Below are 26,381 nucleotides of genomic sequence, written 5' to 3'. Positions count from 1 at the left end.
TCTGTATTTAACTTTTGGTATAAAGCAAATGAGTCTCTAAGTTCAAGATGTTGGTCATTGGATTCTCCCCAGCAAAATGAGAGGGGATTTCCATGGTTGGATTTTCTGATAACCTCAGAAGGTTTCAGAGCACTTCAGAATCAATAGATTTGCTTTTCTTTTTGAAAAGCAATTACTGGTGATATTTAGGCAAACATAGCAGTCAGAAGGATTAGAGGGGAGCTGAGGAGAATTTTTTTCACCCAGAGGGTGGTGGTGAGGGTCTGGAACTCACTGCCTGAAAGGGTGGGAGAGGCAGAAACCCTCCTCACATTTAAAAAGTACTTGGATGTGCACTTGAATTGCCGCAACCTACAAGGCTATGGACTAACTGCTGGAAAGTGGGATTAAGCTGGATAGCTCTTTTTCAGCTGGCATGGACACGATGGGCTGAATGGCCTCCTTCTGTGCCGTAACTTTCTATGATTCTATGAGATGCTCATAGCAAATGTCCCTTCAACATATTGTTTCTTTTATTGTGTTGTTTGGGGGAGGATTGTTGGCTAGTGGGATCGCTCCCTGCTCCTCCTCAAATAGTGACATAGGATGTTGAACATCTTGTGTGAAACACGGTACTTACTACATTGCAGCACTCCCTCAGTACTGGCTGGATTGTCAACCTAGATTACGTGCTCAAATCCTGGAGCAGAGCTTGAAATAAGTATCTAGCTGATTTCTTTTTAAATGTTTAAAAAGAAATCTCAACTGAACATGCTGATGCTGCAACAGTGACTGATCTGTGATATTAAAGGAATATGGTGAGGAAGGAATGAAGTGGTTGATACCGTGCGCACCACCTCCAAAATAATGCAGGATTAAGATAGACGAGTCCATCGTATGGCAACTCCAGGCTCAACCCTTTCTGGAAACATATTCTCAACTTAAGGCTTGTTATTGGGCCAGAACTGTGCTCTGATTATTTTGTATGTGTCTGGAGCTTTGTTCTGACCACTGTGTTCAGCCAAAGAGCAGTACAGAAACCCTTGTTGCTCTCAAGCTCAATAACTGCACTAATGCTGTACCTCTGATGATGGCACTATCAGTATTGGTTTAAATTAAAAAGTATACCAAAGGGTGGATGGCAAAGGATTCAAACAAGGGTGTAAAGCACAGGTTCAACAGTTTTAAGCTTGGGTTTGACTGTTTTTGCATCTAAATTGAAGAACAATAGATTAGCATAAGTAACCCAATTTTAATATAAAATTTCTGTGAGGTATTTCACAATTGCTGAATTATTTCAACTACCAAAAATAAAAATATTACTCCTCACATTTTACTATTTTTTTTTTTACTGAGGCAGAGGGATCATGTGCAAGTTGTTTTGTATTTTCATTCCTTTATGTTTATCGTGGCTCCTGATCTGCTGGGATATGTATTAGTCCAAAGTGACTTGCACACCCCTCCCCCCCCCCCCCCAACCCAGTGGGGAAATGCTCGGCCTCAGCTCAATGACTTGCTACTGGTGGTGAACTGAGATTGAGAGAATTGTCTTGTGGCTTTGGAGCAGTAACGCTTTTGTAAGGTAAGGTAGGCAAAAACCCTTGAATCATTTAAGCAGCAGCTGGATGGTGCGATGGGCCAAAGACACGCCCCTGATGGTAACCACCAGCCCTAGCTATAGAGGTGAGCACAACAGGAAGTATACACTCCCTTCCAGTGATCCTGTCAACAGTCTCCACGTAAAGAGGCTTTAGATTCATAGAATTTTACAGCATAAGAGGAGGCCATTCAGCCCACAGCACCTGTACTTGTGCCAGCTCTTTGACCGAGCTAGCCACTTAGTCCCAACGCCTTGCCCTTTCCCCGTTCCCTTTTAAGTTGGTCTTTTTCAAATATTTATCTACTTGGCTTTTAAAAACTATTATGGATTCTAATTCCACTACAACAAAGGAATAGTGAGCTGCATATGCAAGTTTTCTGACAACACTATGTTAGGTGGCTCAGTAAATAGTGTAAATGGGAGCAGAAAGTTGCATAGAAACATTGATAGGTAAGTGAGGATGGGCAAATCTGTGGCAGATGGTGTTCGGTGTAGGGAAGTGTGAGGTCATCCATGGACCTAAGAAAGATAGATCGGAGTATTTTCTAAATGGTGAGAAGCTAGGCACTGTGGAGGAGCAGAGAGATTTAGGAGTCCATGTACAGAAATCACTTTTTAAAAACTAGTGGACAGGTACAAAAAATAATTAAAAAGACAAATGAAATGTTGGCCAATTATCTCAAGGGGATGGAAGTTATGTTAGTTATATAAAGCTCTGGTTTGACCTAATTTGGAGTACTGCATTCAGTTCTGGGCACCGCATCTCAGGAAGGACATATTGGCGATGGAAGGGGTGCAGCGCAGATTCACCAGAATGATATCAGGGGCTAAAAGAGTTAAATTATGCAGTCTGGTTGCATAGATCAGGCTTGTATTCCCCTGAGTATAGAACATCAAGGGGTGATCTAATTGAGGTGTTTAAGATGATTAAAGGAATTGATGGGTAGATAGAGAGACATTATTTCCTCTGGTGGGGGAGTCCAGAACAAGGGAGTATAACCTTAAAATTAGATCTAGGCCGTTCAGGGGTGATGTCAGAAAGCATTTCTTCACACAAAGGATAGTGGAAATCTGAAACACTTTTTTCCCTCCCAAAAAATGCTGAGGCTGGGTCAATTAAAAAATTTCAAAACTGAGATTGATTAAATTTTTGTTAGACGGGGTAAATGGAGTTAAGATATAGATCAGCCATGATCTAATTGAATGGCGGAATAGGCTCGAGGGGCTGAATGGCCTGATCCTGTTCCTATGTTTCACTGTTTCTGGTAAGGTAGTCCACATCCTAACAATCCTCTTTAGTTTTAAAGAAAAATTCTTACCTCTCCCTTTTATTCTTTGAGTGATGATCTTAAATTAATGTCCTCTAGCTACCGACTCAACCAATGGAATTAGTGTTTCCCTATTTACCTTATCGGAACACCTCATCATTTTGAGCACTTGCATTGGATCTCCTCTTATCCTTGAAGATTCTTATCTCTAGGCCCTCCTCATAATTAAAGCCAATCATCCCTGGTTTCATAATAAATCCCTCCTTTACCTTGTCCAGTGCCTTCCAAAAGTAGGGTGACTAAAACTGGGCATAATATCCTAACCAGTGATTTGAGTAAGTTTATCATTATCTCATTGATTCTGTACTTGCTGCCTTCATTAATAAAACCTAGAGTTCCATATGCTTTTTTAATGCTCTGCTGAATAGACACTGTGGAGACAGGATGACTGGAGACAAGTGTACAGAAGAATGTTGGTAGCTTTGAATGTTTATAAAACAAAACAGGTGAGATTTCCCTAGATGAAGTAGGGAGAAATTCCAGCTCCTGCGGTTGAATTTTGGCTTAGTTTAATCCTGCACTCAGTGATCTGGCCAACACTAAATGTGTTTGAGCTGGTGCCACCGGATTGGAGGCTTTAATTGTATTCTCCCTCCCCAGGGCCCTATGTTACCTTCCCCTATTTGTTGGTGCATCCACACAGTTAGTAGCTAATAAAACAAAATACATGTGCAGAAATAAAAATAGGAAATACTAGCAATATACAGAAGGCCAGTCAGCATTTGAAATAGCCTCTCAGTGCTAACCCTTTCCACATGATAAATCCAACCAATGTGACCACACATTTGTTTCTTTGTGCTTTTCAAGGTGAAATGTTAGTGCTGGGGAATAGAACTCGTTAACCTATTGTCAGCATCAAGTATTCCCTGGTCAAGTACAGCACAACCAGATGTAGAGTAAAGCTCCCTCAATTCTGCCCAAGCTCAGAACAGCACCGGTGTCATGTTTCCCGAGTCCATGTCCACTAGGAGGATTCTCCAAACTCAAAGAGCCTTTGTAGCCAGTAGGCAGACTTTCATCCCATCTGTCTGGTCTGGATTTGAAGCCGGGTCCTACGGGTGAAAGGCCAGTGTCCAACCCACTGTGCCACACAGTTCCCTAACTTTTAAAATGTTTTGTCTGTGAGATGGTTAACCTAGCAACCTACTAAATACTTTACTACTTTTTAAAAAAACAGAAGAATTGCTCAATTAGGTTATAGCCTTATAAACATTCTCATATGTCATTTGATATAAAAACCCACTCAATAAAATTAATGTGAACAAATTAGCTCTTAAGCTTTCACCATGCAAACACCATAAGGTTGGTGATGTGATGGTCATTGCAATATGTTGCTTATGGCACTGGTTTTTCAAACTTCAGCCTCTGGGAAATCTCTCAACTAGAGAAATTGGTTTGCTGTTTCAATAGTTAAATACCTCTGTTTAAAATTGGCAGCTTGTTAAAAATGTCTCATTCCTTGTATTATTGATTCTTTGCACGTCTGTTTGCATCAAGATACTACATGCAAGATTACTAGAAATGATAAAGGGGTATAGAATTAATGGGATGATAGCAAACTGGATTAAAAATTGGTTAGAAGGGAGCGTTAAGGGCAGTATTTCAGAGTGGTTGGAAGTGGTGTCCCACAGGATTCAGTTCTGAGGCCAGTTCTGTTCACTGTGTATATCAATGATTTTGGATATCGGCCTAGAGGGAGTGGTGTTGACTTAAAAATTGGCAAATGAAATCCTGGAACTCCCTTCCTAACAGCACTGTGGGAGAACCGTCACCACACGGACTGCAGCGGTTCAAGAAGGCGGCTCACCACCACCTTCTCGAGGGCAATTAGGGATGGGCAATAAATGCCGGCCTTGCCAGCGACGCCCACATCCCGTGAACGAATTTTTTAAAAATACCAGATTAGGAGGTATAGTTAATTCTTCAGAAGACTATAGGAAGCTGCAGAGGGATATTGATAAGATGGAGGAATGGGCTAAAAATTGGCAAATGGAATTCAATGTCAGTAAGTGTGAGGTGATGCATTTTGGTTTTTTTAAAAAAATAATTGCAGTAATTATACTCTGAATGGAAGTTGATTCAATGCTGTGGAAGAGCAGAGAGACTTGGGTATAGGTTCACAGAACATTAAAGGCAGCACCTCAGGTTGATACGATTGTAAAAGAAAACTAATAGAATTCCAGATTTTTATCTCAAGATATAGAATGTAAAAGCCAAGAGATAATGATGAACCTACATAAAACCTTAATAATATGAGCACTGTGTGCAGTATTTGGCTCCACACTGTGGGAAGGATATTGAGGCTTTAGAGAGGGTACAACACAGATTCATTAGGATGTTGCCTGATATGAATAAATGAAAGAATTGAAAAATTGGAGCTTTTTTTGTTTGACCAATGCAGATTATGGGGTGATCTGATAGTGTTTAAAATTATGAAAGGATGAGACGGTGTAGATAGAAGCTGGCTGTTTCAAGTAGTTGAGGGATCAATAATGAGGGGCCCTAGATACAACATTAAATGTAAGAGATTTAGAACAGAGGGCAGGGGAAACTTCTTTACACAGAGAGTTGTGAGGCTGTGGAATTCACTTCCAGGGTTAGAGGTTGAGGCAGAAACTGTCACCATTTGATTAGATTGGAGAGGTGGATGAAGGGATATGGGAACAGGGGGTAAATGTGATTAGAGCTCTTTCCTCATGTGGAGGAGGGTAAACACTGACATGGATTGGTTGGGCTGAATGTCTTATTTCCGTGTTATAACTTCTATTTATTTCTATATATCTACGTATTATTGAGTTGTGATCTCTAACGCACTGTAATGTATCCATACTGGGATAGCTCATAGCTTTCCTGAAATGCTACATAATGTGGAACAAATAGCGCTGCCTCTTTGTGTGGATTCTCCCTCAACTGTTTGCAATGGGGTAATTTTGTGTAATGTTTTGAAATCATGGACTCTGCTTATGTGGTCTACTTTAATCCTCTAACTTAAAATCTGAATACTTAAACGATCAAACTTTTTTTTTCCTCCCTAGGGAATCTGGCGTATTCCTGTGGATGAAATTGACCGTCCTGGCAGCTTTGCATCACATATGAACCGTTCGATTGTCATCTTACTTGACGTTCTGTCACAGCTGAAGGACCATAATACACTGCTGAGAGTATCTTCCATGCTTCAAAGGACACCTGACCAGGGAAAGTAAGTGTGCATGTTCAGAGCTTCTGAATCAACAGCTGCTTGTGACCTGGGGTCCTGTAACTGACTTTGATTTCAGAAACACTTAAGCATATAATACTCAAGGCCCTGGATTATTCTCACTCTCTTTCACACTTAGACCCTTTTTGGAATAATGAGAGACATTCTTATTCATCCTGCAATGAGTTGCATTCTGTGACATGCGGAAGAATTGAATAGATTGCAATGTTTACTAATGTTTTCAGACATCGATATATTTGGACTATGTTAACAAGGAAATGGCACTAACTTGCTGCTAATCTTTTCTTATTTTAACAATGCTGCTGACCTTTTGTCTTTTGCTGGGTGAATTTGTTCACTATGATTGTTAACCATAGTGCCATCAGGACTTGTCTGGACTGCATCTAACTAGTCGTGTAACAGTCAAGACTATTCTTTCAGGTGTAGCAAGTGGAATACTATAGGAAATTGAGGAGAAGACCAGTGAACAGGTAAAGCCAGTTCACAAACAGGGTCATGAAAATACACTGAGTTTTTTCGAGCCATGGGTGATGGCCACTGTTGCCTGTCGGTAAGGAGTGTGACACAGTGTCTTCATCTGGGTGTAGTAGGTCTCACTAAGGGTTGAGATCTGGATAGAGGTCTAGGAAAAGTGTCTCAACCTCTAGACTAGTACCAAGATGAGCCAGTGTCATTACAGTAAAACTGATGTGGATATTAGGGCCATATGTGGCCATCATCAAGTTGCAATTTTTTTGCTTTTGCTATGTGCAAATTAACTCAGTTTGCATTAGCTCACCCTAAATGGCCTACATAGGAACAGGTGTATATCATTCTGATCCTTGAGTCAGTTCCACCATTCAATCAGATCATACCTCAACTAAAGGAACATGCCCATTTTGAGAATGGATACTGTTACAATTGGACATTTCATTATGCTGGCATTTCTCTGCCTAATGAGAAATATGAATGAATGGCCTGTTATTATGAGGAAGGTTATACATATGGATATCAATGTCATTTTTTCCCCAGATTTATGAAACAGAAATATGAATGTCCTCTTGTAAAAAGCCCATTTTCTAAAAATGGGGCAAAAAGCCATCTATGGAGGGCAAGTTGAAACATTTCCTTGTTACTGCCTCATATAGATGATATTATGAATAAAGTTAAGTGATGCACATTCCCATTACCTGTCTCTCTTGCAGCCCATCTTATGCTTTGCAGCCACCAGAGTTGTACTCCTTGAGGAACAGCAAGTACCTCAGGTGGCCTCTTCCCCCAAAATCCCACACTATTTTCATTTTATCTACTCTTAATTATTTTTTTTCTTTCCCCATTTTCTTGCTTGCTTAGTTTAGTTTGTTTTGTTTTCCTCTTCTGTATCAAATCTCTCCATTATTTTGTATATTTAACTTTATTTTTTCCACATGTGAAATAATTAAATGTGAATTGGTACAGGAAACAAGTTTATATCAAACATAGTTTTCCACTAACAACAGTGGAAAGGGAACAAGAATTGTGTGATTATTATATCGAGTCAATATTAGGCTGTTAACGAGGCAAATTGGGTCCCTGGTGTAACTTGAGCAGTTCATTATACAGTTATTTTGATTCTTTATAACCCATTGGTGAGGCCACATTTGGAATATTATGTACAATTTTGGTCATATTTTCTCGATGATTTGAGAGAATACAGGGAAGAATGATTCCAGGACTCAAAACTCTAAATTTTAATGATAGACTTGGAGAACTGAAACAGCCTTCCTCTTAGTCTGGCTGCTTCCTGTTTGCCATTTTGTGTCTGCTGTAGAGAGCTGTCTCCATTTTAAATCCTTCAATGCTTGAAGCTATATAAATTATATAGTCACAGAAGACTATCTGGTCATAACTGAGTGACTGGCTGCAGTCCCATTTATTAAAGGACTCAGAATAGCATAGAAACAGAAACCACAACAATATTTAGGATTATTACTGTTATCATCAGGTTAGCTGAATGGGCAGACAGGTGGCAAATGCAAGTTAATGTGGAGAATTGTGAAGTAATACATTTGGGGAGGGGGAAAAAGGGAATGGGCGTATAGACTCAATGGAAAGATGCTGAAGAGTATGAATCAGCAGAGTGACTTCGGGGTTCAAATACATAAATCCCCGAAAGACAAGGCCAGCATTTTCATTTTGATAAATAGGGATGTAGAGTACAAGAGTGAAGAAGTACAAGACAATGGTTAGGCTACAGTTAGAACGCTGTGTGCAGTATAGAAAAGATTTTAAAGCCATCGAGAGTGTACATTGTAGATTCATCAACATGATGCCAAGGTTGGGAGACTAGAATTATGAAGAGAGACTTGAGATACTGGGACTATTTCCACTGGAGCAGAGGAGGCTAAGAGGAGATTTAATGGAAGTTTTTATTATTATGAAGGGTTTTAATAGGATCATTAGGGAAAGACTATTCCCTTTTTGGTTGGGGAATTCGGTGACAAGGGCTCATCTATTTCGAATTTATAAGGATCAGGGAAGTTAGGAGAAATTTCTTGAGGGTTGTTGGAACATGGAATGCTTTACTAAAGGGTGTGGTTGAGGCAGAAACCATTGCATCTTTTAAGAGAGCATCGGATAAATATTTGAAGTAGAGGAAGATGCTAGTAAAGAGCCAGCACAGACACAATGGGTCAAATAGCCTCCTTTTATACACTGTAAACTTCTTTGGGTCTATACTTCTGAGTAAAATTGATGTTCCTGTTTTGTTTGGAATGGTTAGAAGTGCAGCATCAGCTCACTGTAGCACTTGTCTATGTAGGCGATACATCTGTTACACACAGGGTATTGAAGGCCCATTTGTGGCACCTAGACATTTACTCTTCAACATCTTGGTGGCCTGCTGTCAAAACTCACTCCAACTCTGCAGGTAGCAGAAAACTCCCTGGTCATTTTCATTTCCCCCAGCAGGACACTTGCTCATCTTTTCTTGAAAGTTCGTTAAAGGTTATCATACATCTTGAACCCCTACCAAGGTTAGAAATAACCAATTCAGATAACGTTAATTAGGACAATATTCTGCCAACACCATAATTAAAGTGCAGAATTTCTGGAGAGTTATTTAACTGCCTGCTACCCAGGATGTCAAGAACTCAACAGGACACCCATGAATCTTTCATTTCCATTTTTTACTTGTTACTTCTACATATGGAAGAATAATGTTGTCGAAGGAATCATCACATTCATAATGTTAGGTCAGTTCAGCAATATGTCAGGGACTTCAGTGCCTGCAGTAAACGTTCTGAAGTAACGGGCAGTAATCAGTTTATAGTTTGGAAGATTAAAATAAAATAACACATCTCCAATCAGATATCTTTTTAATAGTTTAAGCCCCCCTTTTTCAAAAAAAAGGGTGGGGGGCTTAGGTATAAACCTGTCCCTTTATTGATGACACTGGGGCAACCCATGTCATCTTGATGGATTAAGTAGCTGTTAGGTTGGACTGACTTGTGCTGGTTCCATCATTCTCTGGAATGTGATGACCTTATCCCAGAAATTAAAGGTCATATCGTCAGCAAGTTATCTACATCTTTGCTTCTGGTTTTCGAGTTGCTGCTTTTCTGGTTCTATTTCATTGTTACCTTATTGAGTTAACAGGTTACTTTGTTCCATGTCTTTTTATATTTACACTTTATTTGTCTTTTAAAAGACCCCTTACTCTTCTCTCCTTACAAATAATCTTTGTTTCTCCTCCTTTCCCCACTACAACTTTTTTTATGATCTCTGATTTGAGTTATATTTTTTCCAGGGACAAACCTGCCCCTCCCCTCTCTGACCTTTTTGTTTACACCTTGAAGCCTTTCTCAATGCAAGTTATAGTCTGAACCCTGAGATGAAACTGTCCTTTCTTACACCTTCTTAAAATCAAAGGATTTTGAAGGAACCGGACTTGTTAAACACCTTCACCAAGATTAGAATATGTTCTTTTTCTTTAATCCAGATTATCAAAACCTTCAACTTTTGGGGTGTCTGATATAATGGGGGTCTCGGTGCCAGGCTGAGCCCTACTGAACAATGAGGTCACCATGACTCAAAGAAAAGGCCATTTGGTTAAAAATGCTTCATCAGGAATCAGTTTGCATTTGCCAATGAGACAGTGCATTGAAAGCTGAATGCTTAGTGTACACGCAGGAAAGATTGTCCCATTTGTCCTGATTTATTGCTCAATCTTTGGCCTTCTTGCTTTCCACTGTCAGCTTTTCCTACATTGAGTTTTATCAAGCAAATTATGTCTTTTAAAATTTCCATTACTGTTTGCATGCGCTCTTAACAATGGACAGAAAACTCAGGATTGTGATAATGGCACAAACAGTTGGAGTCATAGAATGGTTACAGCACAGAAGGAGGCCATTCGGCCAACCGAATCTGTGTCGGCTCTTTGTAAGAGCAATCCAGTTAGTCCCATTCCTCCACTCTGTCCCTGTAGCTCTGTAAATTTTTTCCCTTCAAATATTCTATTCCTTTTTGAAAGCCTTGATTGAAACTGCTTCCACCACCCCCTCAGGCAATGCATTCCAAATCATAACCATTCACTACGTTTTTAAAAAAAGGTTTTTCCTCACCGCCTTTGGTTCTTTTGCCAATCACCTTAAATCTGTGTCCTCTGGTTCTCGACCCTTCCACCAATGGGAACAGTTTCTCTTTATTTACTTTATCTAAAACCTTCATGATTTCGAACATTTCTATCAAATCTCCTCTTAACCTTCTCTGCTCTAAGGAGAACAGCTCCAGCTTCTCCGGTCTATCCACGTAACTGATGTCCCTCATCCCTGGAATCATTCTAGTAAATCTTTTCTGCACCCTCTCTAAGGCCTTCACATCCTTCCTAAAGTGCGGTGCCCAAAATTGGACACAATACTCTAGCTGTGGCTGAACCAGTTCAACATAAGGTTCATCATAACTTCCTTGCTTTTGTACTCTATGCCTCTATATTTATAAAGCCCAGGATCCTGAATGCTTTTTTAACTGCATTCTCAACCTGCCCTGCCACCTTCAAAGATTTGTGCACATATACCCCCCGGTCTCTCCGTTCCTGCACCCCCTTTAGAATTGTATCATTTAGTTTATATTGCCTCTCCTCATTCTTCCTGCCAAAATGTATCACTTCGCACTTCTCTGTGTTAAATTTCATCTGCTACGTGTCTGCCCATTCCACCAGCCTGTCTATGTCCTCTTGAAGTCTATCGCTATCCTTCTCGTTGCTTACTATACTTCCAAGTTTTGTCATCTGCAAATTTTGAAATTGTGCCCTGTATACCCAAGTCATTAGTATATATTAAAAAAAGCAGTGGCCCTAGTACCAACTCCTGGGGGTTGGTATTTGTTCGTTTTCACCTGCTTTCCTGCTACTTTTTAATGTTTTTCCGTATGATCATTGCTGCTACACTTTTACGATTTCTTCACTTTTTATTTAAGTAGATATTTTATTGGCTTCAGTGTCTCAGACTGCTTTAATTGGTGAGCTGCAGCTCCCAGAGTTAGTGTTTGCACTTGCCCAGATATCTAGGTAAATTAATAGTGGACCCATGGAGCAGACAGAAACCCTCTTTGGTTTATTTCAGCTACTGGTGGTATTATGTGTCCTCACATGACCTTCCTTGTCTTCAGAAACTGAATAACACTACACTAGAATTTGACTTAGGCTTCAACTGCTGAACAAATTTATTGAACTGTAATAGAACAGGTGAATAGTAGTATTGATACAACAGATATATTTACAGTAGTTAAGCCGCGCTAGCTCTATGTGTAGCACTAGAAAATAACTTGCAACTGCTGCATTAAACTATGATATAAGTAATATTCTTACGTGGCAGATCTTTTCCTTTTCTCACTGTCTGTGGAAGCTTTCTGGCCTGATCATCTCCCTTGGAAGGCTATAAGACATCTAAAATTTTAATCCTGTACTTTGCACCACACTGCAAGTATTGCTTATTCTTTATCATATATTAGTCTATGTATATATATTTTTTTTACAGTACAGTCCCCATCACTTAATCCTCCCATGATCATGACATTTTTAAAAATCCCTTATTAATGGTACTTTTGTCACTACCATAATTTATCAAAGGGCTATCATTGTTCCTGCTTTACTAGTGATAATGCAAAAATGGTTTCAGTGATCAGCAGAAAGCTTGGAATAAGAAAACACCATTAATATGATTTTCACCCTTTTTTATATTTCCATTTATACATCGTTATATTCCTCCATGTGAATACAATGCCATATACAACTATGAATGGCCAATTTCATCTGAAAAATCACAAACCAAGTTTCTTCTTAAGACTACATTATATGAACAGAGAAAGGAAGCAACAGGATGATCAGGAGAAATGGAAGAAAAAGACAGAGGGGGGAGAGGAAGCTCAACATTCATCTGTCCGGCTACTCTCTTACCTCCCCTTTAGTTTCCTATCTGGATAGGAGGAGAAATTTCTTAAACATTGATGGGGCATATTAAGTTTAAGAGGCATTGGTATTTGATACCTTCGTTGAGGGTTCTATAACAAGGGGGCATAGATTCAAGGTAAAGGAGGCTTATGATAAATCTCAGGTTCATAATTCAGTAGAGAACCAAGCTGAATACAAAAAGTACAGGGGAGAACTGTATTCAATCGTGGCTTTCAAAAGGGAATTGGATAAGTACTTGAAGGGAAAAAATTTGCACAGCTACGGGGATAGGGCGGGGGAGTGGAACTAGCTGGATTGCTCTTGCAGAGACCCAGCATGGACTCGACAGGCTGAATGGTTACAGCACGGAAGGAGGCCATTCTATGATTCTAAGATAGGCTTGCTGATAAAATAGCTTCAAAAAAAGCTACTGTGACCAAATTAATTTAAATGGCTGTCAAATTCAAAAAAGCTGCCAATCAAAAATATATGCGAACAAATCATACAGAATCTTTGAATTGATTTGGCTGGGCTCCTCTGGGCACCTGCTTAACAACAACTATCAAAAGCAAAATACCGCGGATGCTGGAAATTTGAAAGAAAAAGAGGAAATGCTGGAAACGCTCAGCAGGTCAGGCAGCATCTATGGAGAGAGAAACAGTTAACATTTCAGATCGCTGACTTTTTTTCACATCTATCAATGAGTTAGAACATTGAATCTGTTTTTAACCCCAATGAGTGAGTGCTAGACCAGAATAATGGTTTAATTAAGGAAACTCATTGAGTATATTGAAGTGTTTCTCTTTCTCTTTCTGGGGATTTCGTCCCATTTCAGGGCACTCTGGTCTTATTTAGTAGCAGCATGGAGTTTTAACCATATGATGAGGCTGTTCATGCACCCTTCTACCTGTGACCCTTGAAACAGGACTCCACAAAGGACGGTTACTGTGGCATCTTTATCAAAGTTTGATCTTAAGAACTGTGAACAGATGTTTAACAATAGATTTATCCATTTTTAGGCCTGCTAAAACCGCCAATACCTCCTCCCGCTCGATGTTTCATATTAACATCGAGCGGGAGGAGGTATTGGCGGTTTTAGCAGGCCTAAAAATGGATAAATCCCCAGGCCCGGACGAAATGTATCCCAGGCTACTGTGTGAGGCAAAGGAGGAGATTGCGGGGGCTCTAACACATATATTCAGAACCTCTCTGGCCACAGGGGATGTGCCAGAGGACTGGAGAACCGCTAATGTAGTACCATTATTCAAGAAGGGGAGTAGGGAAAAACCGGGGAACTACAGGCCAGTGAGCCTAACATCAGTGGTAGGAAAATTATTGGAAAAAATTCTGAAGGACAAAATTAGTCTCCACTTGGAGAAGCAAGGATTAATCGGGGATAGTCAACATGGCTTTGTCAAGGGAAGATCATGTCTGACTAATTTGATTGAATTTTTTGAGGGGGTGACTAGGCGTGTGGATGAGGGTAACGCAGTGGATGTGGTATACATGGATTTCAGTAAGGCCTTCGATAAAGTCCCCCACAGGAGACTGGTCAAGAAGGTACGAGCCCATGGAGTCCAGGGTGCCTTGGCACTTTGGATACAAAACTGGCTTAGTGGCAGAAGGCAGAGGGTGATGGTCGAAGGTTGTTTTTGTGACTGGAAGCCTGTGACCAGTGGGGTACCACAGGGATCTGTGCTGGGGCCCTTGCTGTTTGTGGTCTACATTAATGACTTGGATATGAATGTAAAAGGTATGATCAGTAAGTTCGCTGATGATACAAAAATTGGTAGGGTGGTAAATAGCGAGGAGGATAGCCTCAGTCTGCAGGACGATATAGATGGGTTGGTCAGATGGGCGGAACAGTGGCAAATGGAATTTAACCCGGAAAAGTGCGAGGTGATGCACTTTGGAGGGACTAACAAGGCAAGGGAATACACAATGAATGGGAAGACCCTAGGCAAGACAGAGGGTCAGAGGGATCTTGGTGTGCAAGTTCACAGATCCCTGAAGGCGGCGGAACAGGTAGATAAGGTGGTAAAGAAGGCATATGGGATACTTGCCTTTATTAGCCGAGGCATAGAATATAAGAGCAAGGAGGTTATGATGGAGCTGTATAAAACACTGGTTAGGCCACAGCTGGAGTACTGTGTGCAGTTCTGGTCGCCGCACTACAGGAAGGATGTGATCGCTTTGGAGAGGGTGCAGAGGAGATTCACCAGGATGTTACCAGGGCTGGAGCGCTTCAGCTATGAAGAGAGACTGGGAAGATTGGGTTTGTTTTCCTTGGAGCAGAGGAGGCTGAGTGGGGACATGATTGAGGTGTACAAAATTATGAGGGGCACAGATAGGATGGATACTAAGGAGCTTTTTCCCTTCGTTGAGGGTTCTATAACAAGGGGACATAGATTCAAGGTAAAAGGCGGGAGGTTTAGAGGGGATTTGAGAAAGAACTTTTTCACCCAGAGGGTGGTTGGAGTCTGGAACTCCCTGCCTGAGAGGGTTGTGGAGGCAGGAACCCTCACAACATTCAAGAAGCATTTGGATGAGCACTTGAAATGCCATAGCATACAAGGCTACGGACCAAATGCTGGAATATGGGATTAGATTAGACTGGGCTTGATGGCTGGCGCGGACACGATGGGCCGAAGGGCCTCTATCCGTGCTGTATAACTCTATGACTCTATAACAACATTTTTAACTTTGAATATATTTTAGAATATTGTATAATGGCTACACTGATAAAATGTGACAAGAAATGGGGTAATTTTAAATATGACTGTAGAAGAGGTAATTAACACTCTTGATTTTGTTCCCTCCTGTTTTTATAACTTGATGGTAAATGGAGTGGGCTGTTAATTGGTTAGAAAGCACTTGTTCATTTCTTCTTGACCCGTACCCTTGTACATGTTTTCAATTTTGTGACCATAGCTTTCAGGTGGAACATACAGTGGTATGTCCAACCCCTTCAGGAGCAAGTTATGGACTGATAAGCAACCAGATTGGATAAGTGAACACATGCTATTTTCTCTTACAAACCAATTACTTTGGAAATTTGGGAGAGGTACTGATGCCGTCCAGTGTCTGACAACTATATATTAGCATAAGATGATGCTTTTAGGAAAGGAGGGGAGAAAATCATAGGGGCAGGGTAGAGAAAATAAACTGAGTTTCTCTGGATTAAAATTGTGGATAATTCTTTGAAGCTTCTGCTATGGATAACAAAGTTAGTCTGGAGGCAGATCGCTGGTCACGGAATATGTGCTCATGTATCACAAGATTGCTGTGTTCTGAAGAAGGCTCTACAGCCCATTTGTTCTCATACTTCCAGAATACCAACCATACTATCTTCCCAATTCAACATCTAGCTGTACTTTAAGTAAATCCAGTGTCCTGACCCCAGTCCAGCTGTTGATCACCCTATGTGTAAAAAAAAAATACTTCCTGATATTTGCCGCCTTGTCTTGCTGCCTTGGCATATTTGAAACTATTGAATGTTTTGTTATTTGACATCTGGCTCATTCTCCTACATTTGTGCCTGCTGGTAAAACCTGTGACCTACTTCGATACATGGATAAAGGATTGGTTAGCTAACAGGAAACAGAGAGTAGGCATAAATGGGTCATTTTCAGGTTGGCAAGATATAACAAGTGGAGTGCCACAGGGATCAGTGCTGGGGCCTCAACTATTTACAATCTATATCAATGACTTGGATGAAGGGACCGAATGTATGGTTGCTGAATTTGCTGATGACACAAAGGTAGGAAGGAAAGTAAGTTGTGAAGAGGACATCAGGAGTCTGCAAAGAGATATAGATAGGTTAAGTGAGTGGGCAAAAATTTGGCAGATGGAGTATAATGTGGGCAAATGTGAACTTGTCCACTTTGGCAGGAGGAATAGAAAAGTAGTATATTAAATAGAGAGAGATTGCAGAACTCTGAGGTACAGAGGGATCTGGGTGTCCTAGTACATGAATCACAAAATTATTATGCAGGTTCAGCAAGTGATTAGGAAGGCAAATGGAGTGTTGTCATTTATTGCAAGGGGAATGGAATATAAAAGTTAGAGATGTTTTGCTACAGTTGTACAGGGCATTGGTGACACCCCATCTAGAATACTGTGTGCAGTTTTGGTCTCCTTATTTAAGAAAGGGCACAATTGCTTTAGAGGCGGTTCAGAGAAGGTTCACTGGACTGATTGCTGGGATGAGGGGGTTACCTTATGAGGAAAGGTTGGACAAGTTGGGCCTGTATACACTGGAGTTTATAAGAATGAGGTGATTTTATTGAAACATATAAGATCCTGAAGGGACTTGAAGGGGTAGATGCTGAGAGGATGTTTCCCCTTGTACTAGCACTAGGGTCCACAGTTTAAATATAAGGGGTCTCCCATTTAAGACAGAGATGAGGAGAAATTTTTTCTCCGAGGGTCGTGAGTCTGTGGAAATCCCTTCCCCAGAGAGCGGTGGAGGCAGGGTCATTGAATATTTTTAAGGCTGGGTTAGATAGATTCCTGATTAACAAGGGAGTCAAAGGTTATAGTAGGTAGACGGGAAAGTCACAATCAGATCAGCCATGATCTTATCAAATGGCAGAGCAGGCTCGAGGGGCCGAATGGCCTACACCTGTTCTTAATTCGTATGTTTGATGTATTAACCTGGGATTCTAATGTCTTCACCACGATAGCGAAGTTAAAATCCAGTCTCCAACAAGAAATGGCCCACACACCTCCCCTAGTCTTCATTGGCGAGTCCCCCAACATCAACATCCCAGGCAGTCACCACTGACCGGAAGCTTAATCTGCTCAGCCATATCAATACTCTGCCTGCAAGAGCCAAGTATTCCATAGCAAGTGGAAAGGTGATGCTGATGGATTGGCCCTAAATTCTTCTGAAGGCAATAATATGTTAGAAGTTTTATAGTCACATCTTTTAACATTTTTCTTTATTTATACTTTCTTTACCCATGTCATGCATCTCTCTTGTGACACTTGCCATTCTAACAACTGGCCAACCAGATAGCCATATGCCCTGTCCCCTGGCTTTTACCAATAGCACTATAATCCTGCCATCTTCCTCTCCAAACTATCTGGGTTTTTCATTCAACACCTCAATAGACAAACTGACAGGTTAGGAGATATGCACAATTTAAAGCTCACACCAAATCTGTGGAAATTGCATTTATTTTCGAAACCTTACTCGTGTCAATGAAATATTTTTAAAATGCTTCACTAAAGTAGTATTCCAGGATAAGGCCTTACAGTAGGCCTGACCTGATTTTTGTATTTGACTAAAAAATGTTTTTTTAAAAAGTGTACAGAAATATTATAAATTTGTCATGAAGAGACTGGCTTGCTAATCATGGTTACCGCCGTAACTGTATTTTTGAGGCTCATTTGTGGAACCCTGGCTCCTCTCAGCTTCTACTGTTCCATTTTTCCGATAAAGTGATTTTGCTGTTGCAGCAGAGTTGGGATCGTGCTACTCCATTACTAGTTAAATTATTACTATGGGAGTAAAATAAAACTGGTACAAAGGTGCTTACTGACTATAACCTTATAATGCTTTTTACTCGAAGGGCAAGACAGCAATGACCAACGGTAACAATAATGGCTGTCCCAAACTACCAGTCAGAACTTTTCATTCTCGCTATAAATCAATCATCCATTGAATTTCGGAACTGTAAAATGTTTCAAACTGTGTGTGTGTGTGTGTGTGTGTGTGTGTGCGTGTGATTAAAGTAAGACACAGTTGTTGATCAGGAGCACATTGGGCTTGCTGCCCAGGGTCCCTGTATTGCCACAACCATCAACCTGTGGAGGTTGCTGGCGAAGGATTCTGACAGACACTTTGGTGACTGCTATTCATCCAAGTGAGTGGAGAAACTCTGTGGGCAGAGTATGGAGTACAGATCATCCCTGACACAATGTCCAAGTGTGTGGGAACACAGTTGGCTCTAATGGCAGCAGCGCCAGGCCAAATGCGTGGGCCATCAGTGTCTGGAATCCCTTAGGTTACTAACCTGACTACTGATGAATCACTTGTGTGGGTCTTGTCCATTTCACTTATTTGCTGGTATTCAAACATTTCACTTGCATGGTCTCTTTTTCTGCAGCCTGATTTCCTTCCATGACTCTTTCCTTTCAGTGAAGCAGTCACTTTATGTTGATACTTTGGATGGTAGTCTATGTTCAGCTGTTTTCTTTAACTGAGATACATTTATACAAGTGCAGTGTCAGCTCTGTTCTTCACAATTTATTAAGAACTGATAAATGTGCAGCACAGAATTGTTCTTTGCTGCAGAAATGAAATAAATGTAATGAAAGGATTAAAGTTGTTCTTTGACCAACACTGTGGGTGCAAACATTAACTGCTGTTGACACGAGCTGTTCTATCTGCAGTGCAATCTCCGACTCTACCCTTTGATTAAAATACTTGAAGTTTTAAACTTGTACTGTATCCTAATTCGCACCAAGTCCCGTTCTCCCATCACCCCTGTGCTCGCTGACCTACATTGGCTCCCGGTCCGGCAGCATCTCGATTTAAAAAAATTCTCATCCTTGTTTCCAAATCCCTCCATGGTCTCGTTCCTCCCTATCTCTGAAACCTCCTCCAGCCCTACACCATCATATCTCTGCGCTCCTTCAATTCTGGCCTCTTGCACATCCCTGATTTTCAGCGCTCCATCATTGGTGGCCGTGCCTTCAACTGCCTAGGCCCTAAGCTCTGGAATTCATTCCCTAAACCTCTCTACCTCTCTCTCCTCCTCTAAGATGCTCCTTAAAACCTACCCCTTTGGTCACCTGTCCTAATATCTCCTTATGTGGCTCGGTGTCAAATTTTGTTTGCTATCACTCCTGTGAAGCGCCTTGGGACATTTTACTATGTTAAAGGTGCTATATAAATGGAGGTTGTTATTTTACTGAAGGCTGAGCTTGTTGCTGAGAGAGGCAGCTTTCACTGCTGTAAAATTAACCTTTCAGTTAACACTTCTGGCAATGTTAGTCCCATGGTCACAAGAAGTGGCAGTCTTATATCATTATAGATCCATCTTATGGGGGGCATGGGTGGTATTAGTGATGAAGCAGTGGCAGTATATAATAGAAGCTATCTGGTCTCTGGAGTTGGCATAAATTCAATGCAAAATGTATTAGTGTGTTCTTCCTTGTTCAGCATCCTCCACATGCTACAGGATTAAACCCAGGCAGAATCACTTTGACATCGATGATGCCAGCCTGATCATGTGATTGATCCTTTCTGCTTCATACAAAAATGCCACCCCTGGGCTGGTCCATCTGTTTCTCTCCCCATTGTCATCAGTAAACATACTCCTTGCTGTCCATTTGTGCATTTATTACACCAATCTTTTGTGTCTTTTCCAGTTTCCAAGCTTTCTTGTCACATGGGCACAGTCCTGGCATTGCGATGTAATCGGGTGATCAAAGTGACTGGGGCGCACAACTGATGCCTCCCAACCACTTTCCTTTCAACACAGCATGGTATAATGGGAAGTAGGTCATGGATTCTTGATGCTTGAGAGTAGACATAGGATGCTTGTGTTGAGTATCGCATAACTAATTGTGGAGACCTACCTTATTTGTGGGATGAATACTGTATCAGTACTGTATATTCAACAAAATGGGAAGGATGCTGCTTATACTGCAAGTATAGTTAAATAACTGATCAACTGTACTGCACCTGGGATGGATGGGCTAATCAGTCTGAAGGATGGAATCACAAGTTGAGTTTTGTTGGCCTGCTATTCTCAATTCCTCAGTGCAGTGCAGGCAGTTTTACATTACTGTTCAATTTCTGTTACTGGTTGACTCACTGCCTTGTTTTTCTGGATCTTCACAGCTGATGGAGCTCAAACTGCAGTCTCTGTTGCCTTTAGAGGAGAGGATGGGTCGACTCCATATGTTTGTACGTATTGTGAAGGCCTCCTCAAATGAGCCTGGCTGTGATCAGCACTGTGCATACAAACACAATGAGTTGACAGTGGTAGAATAAATATAGATAACCACTGGTCTGCTTAAAAATGATAGTGGAAGTTAGATTCCAAGGACAAAGAAATAGTGGGGTTATTAAACAGTTACTTTAGTCTTTTCTCAAAGAGAAGGGAAAATTGCTCAAATCAAATCACATTTCCAGGAAAGAAGGAGGGGGAATTCGGTAGAATGCAAATGGCTGGATATGGCAGTAAGAAGCTCAAATGTTCCTAAAATTACATACCTATCCCTGATAACTTGCATTCACTTAGGGGCTGAAATTACTGAAGCTTTGCTAAAGTCGGGAGTGATTCCTGGAGATTGAGATATGGATTATTTACAAAAAGGTTATGAGACATCCAGAAACTATAGACCAGTAAGTTTAACAAGCTGCATGGAAAATATTTGAAACAATTTTGAGAAATTCAATAGATGAACACTTTAAGAACAGTTACTTATTAAAGGAGAGTCAGCATGGATGTAGGGACAGGAGGTTGTGCTTAACAAACCTGCTGGCACCTTTTTTGAAGATTTTCTGATGTGCAAAAGGGAATTGCAATTGATAATTGACGCTTCAGCCTAAGGTCATAGAATAAGCAAGAATGTATATTTTTGGTTAGTTTAAAACTAGGAAATAATGGTAACCATAAATGGGAAGTTTTCTGCAGTCACGAGCAGATCCTTGATCTTCTATTTTTAACATGTATAAGTGACTTGGGCTAGGATATCCTAATCAAAATCTTCAAGATTGCAGATGATGCCAAAGTAGGAAACAAAGCAAATAATGAGGAACAATGCAAGCAGATTTAGAAAGATTTTAGATAACTGGGCCTTGAGGAGGCAGGTGCAATTCAATGTGGATAAGTATATAATAATTAATGTGGAAGCAAGGAACTCTGAGGGAACATTGTATTACATGAAATAATTATATTTTGTGTTGATCAGAAATTGGGATTATTGTGAAGAAATCTGAAAATTACAGCTTGATGCATTAACCAGGGCAAATAAGACACAATGTACGTTTCTGGATATTTTGATTATTTTTCCATGGAATGGACCTAGGTATGAATTATTTTTAAAATGTCAAAGCTTGCTTAACTGGGTTAGTTTGTCAGGATGACCCTATGCTGGGATGCAAATCAGAACGAAAGAACTTGCATTTTTATATAGTGCCTTTTACAACCTCAGGACATCCAAAGCACTTCACAGCTAGTGAACTACTTTTTTGAAGTGTAGTTACGGTTGTAATGTGGGGAAACACAGCAGTAATTTACACACAGTAAGGTCTCACAAAAAGCAATGAGATAAAGACAAGATAATCTGTTGGTTAAGGGATAAATTATGGCCCTGCTCTTTTTGGAATAGAGATCTTTTACATCCATCTGAAAGGGTGGACAGGGCTCTTGGTTTAATGTCTCAACTGAAAGATAGCACCTCCAACTGTGTAGCACTTCCTCTGTGTCAGCCTAGATTATGTGCTCAAGCCTCTGGAGTGGGGTTTGAACTCCAGAGGCTCGCCTTCTGCCTCAGAGTGCTAACTCTGAGCTGACACCTATATTTAAAAAAAACAGACAAAAGCTGGATGGCCTCAGACAATGAGGGCTTGTTAAAATACTTTTCACCATACTAGAAACCTGACTGTCTAATTTTTTTGAGCTTTGCATGGCGTTAATTTCAGGCGGGGGGAGGCAGGCGGGCAGGCAGCTGCATCTAAGCAGGTTTGTTTGACCGCTTTACTGAATTGCCTACTGTCCCAAAAGGTTCAGGAGATAAACAACCAAACTTCCTGTGCAGGAAAGCTTTTGAAGTGGCAAGGCTGAAAAGGACCAAGGAAAGAAAGGTATAAGGGACTTTGGTGAGGTGAAGTTAGAAATGTGGGAGGATTATCTGGAAAACCTCTTGTTTAAGTTAAGTAAGAGCACCCACTGAAGCTGCCTTTATTTTGCATTCGTACACGAATTTAAAGTTGTACCGAATGAACTAAGTGACTTTGATCTTACCTGTTGTTCTGTACAATTCACCTTACTGTGGAATAAAACAACTCATGATTTGAACCAAACGTCACCTCATCTAGTGTTAACTTGGTCCCCTTTCAGAGAGATTGGAGAGATACACATGTGAAAGGCACAAATATTCAGTCCAGATTGCATGGGGGTTGCAATTGTTACATGCCTGGATTCTGCTATCATACAAGTAGACATCGGATAGTGTGAGTCAATTCACATTAAGGAAGAGGCCCAGACTATTTAAGGAAATAACTCTGCCACTGAGCTCAAGAAGGTATCCATGGCATACCCGAATTTGTAACGTAGCATTTCAAACAGTTCAAATAAAGAGGGCGCATTGTTATTTACGGTTTTGCTCAGACCCCATCTGGAATTCTGTGTAAGGTTCTGTTCATCTAATCATTGCTATTGAAAGAGTACAGAAGTGAGCATCAATGGTGATTGTGGATATCAAAAAGTTATGTGAACAGGTTAAGGGAGCTGGGCTTGTTTTCTGTGGGAAAGAGTAGTCTTGTTAAGATTATGAATGAGAACTGACTAAACTGATCTGAGCAAATTTTTCATTATGGTAAATGTTAAATACTAGGGTATAAAAATTTAAAAATTAGAAGTTAGAGTTAAGGAGGAAAGTCAGGTAGAAACTTTTCATCCAAAAGGTGATCGAGTTGTGGTACAAGTTATTTGGGAATCTATTGAAGCAGATAGTGTAGATTGAGATAACCATTTAAATTCCTCTTCTCTCATACAGCCTGCATATACAAATAACAATCTGCTTTCAAAGGTGGGAAACTATTTGGAATGCTAACCCTTTAGTTTGGAATTCTTGGTCTTTCCACCCCACTGTAGATATGTCTCTAGAAAGAGAAGCTGTTGAGGGATCAGGTGAGACGGCACTGAGTGTTACAGTACATTAGAGTGCACAGATTGGTAGGCACAAGTGCAGTCCATCACCCTGCTTAGTTCTCGGGTTCAGCCTTGCTGTGGGGAGGTACTGAGCAGATACGGGAAAAATCGGAGATAGAGTTATCACTGCTGCTCATTTTAAAAACTTTTTCTCTTCCGTTTTCTTCCTCCCTTCGGGGCACGATTCCTCATGTTCCAGGCACTGTCCAGTACCTCAACCAAATAGCCATTATTCAGATGCAAGTGTTGGCAGTGAGTGTCAGCAGTCTATCCAAACATGCAGGGCATCAGAAGAATCTGATCCTGTCCTTACCCAACAACAACAACAGACCTGCACTTCCCACGGGGGTTACTGAACAGTGATCAGGTATGACAACACTGGCTGACTTCACCCTCCCACCCTCCCAAGCCAGAGATACAGAGAACAATTATAGCACTCCTACCACCACTGTATCTGAGGGCTGCACAGATCAGAGATCAACCTAAGATCTTTCAATTCTGGTTCAGCCGACTCACAGGATACCTCGCTAAGTTATTATGGGAACTCCATGGCATTCTTGTGTGCTCCCCTAACCATGTCAGACTGGCATTGTTAGAGACCTGGGAGCAAGTTGCCTACCCTTCCATCTGAGGTCGGTGCATGGCCTAGGATATGGAGAGAAAATAGGTGGGACTGTGCATTCTCAAAATAAATTGAAATAACAGTGGTTTAAAACCTTTTCACTCAAACAGTTTGCAATTACAAATTTGCTATCAAAAACAGAAAACCTACTCGATGGACTAGCCTTTTAAGTGTTTAGAACACTTGGTTAGGCGGTCTCCCTGTATAAACAAGGATCTCATCTGAACTTGGTCAGTTCATTTTCTCCTGTACTAGGGAGTTGTCCTCTGTTAATACAAACAGGACAGACTTCATAACTAACTTTTTAATGTTCGTGCCATCAAGATGGTGACTTTGGGTAGTACTCTCGCCTCTGAGTCAGAAGGTTGTGGGTTCAAACCCCACTCCTGAGACTTGAGCACATAATCTAGGCTGGCACTTCAGTGCAGTACTGAGGGGGTGCTGCACTGTCGGAGGTGCCGTCCTTCATTAAACCATTCTACCCTGAGGTAGACGTAAAAGATCCCATAGCACTATTCGAAGACCAGTGGAGTTTTCCCGATTGTCCTGGCCAACATTTATCCCTCAACCAACATCACTAAAACGGATTATCTGGTCATTTATTTCATTGCTGGTTGCTGTGTACAATTTGGCTGCTGTGTTTCCTACGTCTGCTGTAAAAGTTTGATGTTGTAAAAGTAGTAAAGTCCATGAATGCTGATTGTGGGAGTAGCCAGTCTCTCAGCCTGAATTTACCAACTAAAGTCTCATGCTGTGAATGTTTGATCCTCTCTAAGGAGATCCTTTGAAATGAGGATGGCCATTTACAGACTAACATGTAGAGACAGGAGTGTCAGTTCCTTGACAAAGATTAAATCATCCAAGAATTAAGAGCAAGTCAGGCATGATCCAAGTAAGTTCCAAAAAGAGGGTGCCCAGTTGTGTTGCATTCTGACTCAGCTAGCCATGGGGAAATGATCAGCTAAACAATCTTAAAACAAAAAATAAAAATGCTGGGAACACTCAGCAGGTCAGGCAGCATCTGTGTCAAAAGGAAAAGTGTTCGTATAAGGTTTGAGATCTATTGTTTGAGATCTATTACCCTTTCTGTTTTTATTTCAGATTTCCAGCATCTGCAGAGATTTGCTTTTTATTTTTAAATCTTAAAGCTAGTGTTTGTCAGATAACTCATTGAAAACCTAGCAACATAGTTTTCTCTTGTATTTTCAGCTGGTCGGGGGACTCTAACTTCCTCTAGCGCAGAACACTGACAAATTACCTCAAGGACTTCAAAGTGTTTCACTGTATTTTCCCAAATGTTCAGGAGTGATTTCCTGTCATGAGACTCTATTTCTTTTTGAACTTGGGGCTTCTCACTTCTCAAAGGTGTCCCTTGCTCCATCCTGTCTATATAGTGATCTCTTCTGGCTCCATTAAACTGAATTTCTGAACGGTGGTCTGTCCATTCTCCCAGCTTCAGACATTTGATAGTCTATTCTCTCAAACTTTGTTGCCTAGCACTGAATGAAATAAAGTGTTGTCGTGAGAACTAGTATTCAGAGACTTTGCATTTGTTCCTGCGAATGGGCCACCTCAGTGATGCTCTGTCCTGATTTAGAACTTCCATCAAACCTGATAATTTCCTCTCAACTGCTTCTGGGGTCCTAAACAAAATTCAGCAATGCTGGATGCACAATAGTCATATTTGACTACACATGGGGATCTGAAATACTCTCCCAAAGTTAACAGTTCCTCTCTGATGTGTTCTAATGAGGAATCTCCACCTGAAACATTGACCTCCCTCCAATGCCTACTGCCATGCACTGCTTTTCCAGCATTTTCTGTTTTCATTATTCTCTACCAATGTGGATAAACTGGAATTCCAAAAGCCAGCAGTGCTAACCTCCAGGGTAGCTTCTACAACAACTTGCATTTATATAGTGCCTTTAACGTAGTAAAATGTCCCAAGGTGGTTCACAGGAGCGTTATCAAACAAAAATTGACACCAAGCCAAAGAAGGAGCTATTAGGACAGGCGACTAAAAGTTTGGTCAAATAAGCTGCTTTTAAGGAGCATCTTAAAGGAGGAGACAGAGACAGAGAGGTTTAGGGAGAGAATTCCAGAGCTTAGGGCTGAAGGCATGGCTGCCAATGGTGGAGTAAAGGAAGTGTGCACCCCCTCCCCCACAAGAGGCCAGAGTTGGAGGAATGCAGAGTTCTCAGAGGGTTGTAGGGCCAATATGAAGAATTACACCAAGTGAAGGCACCTAAGAAAAAACACGAATGCTGGAGATCTAAAATTGAATCATAGATTATTATTGGATAGATATCGGCTATTCGGTCTAACGAGTCTGCT

The 26,381-nt window shown here is 40.9% G+C and overlaps 1 protein-coding gene across 3 annotated transcripts in view; it reads left to right on the top strand.

The window, feature by feature from the left end:
* The window catches only part of cabin1 (calcineurin binding protein 1), a 483,310-nt gene that overhangs the window by 290,576 nt on the left and 166,353 nt on the right, over nt 1-26,381 (top strand). For all 3 annotated transcript variants that reach the window (XM_068005469.1, XM_068005470.1, XM_068005468.1), the window contains exon 29: nt 5,943-6,106. In XM_068005469.1, the coding sequence (XP_067861570.1) occupies nt 5,943-6,106 (164 nt within the window). The remainder of the gene's footprint in view (nt 1-5,942; nt 6,107-26,381) is intronic.

This window comes from Heptranchias perlo, chromosome 25 (genome assembly GCF_035084215.1).
Source record: "Heptranchias perlo isolate sHepPer1 chromosome 25, sHepPer1.hap1, whole genome shotgun sequence".
NCBI lineage: Eukaryota > Metazoa > Chordata > Chondrichthyes > Hexanchiformes > Hexanchidae > Heptranchias > Heptranchias perlo.
The sequence above is the reverse complement of the archived record's forward strand: the minus strand, read 5'-3'. Positions and strand labels throughout refer to the sequence as shown.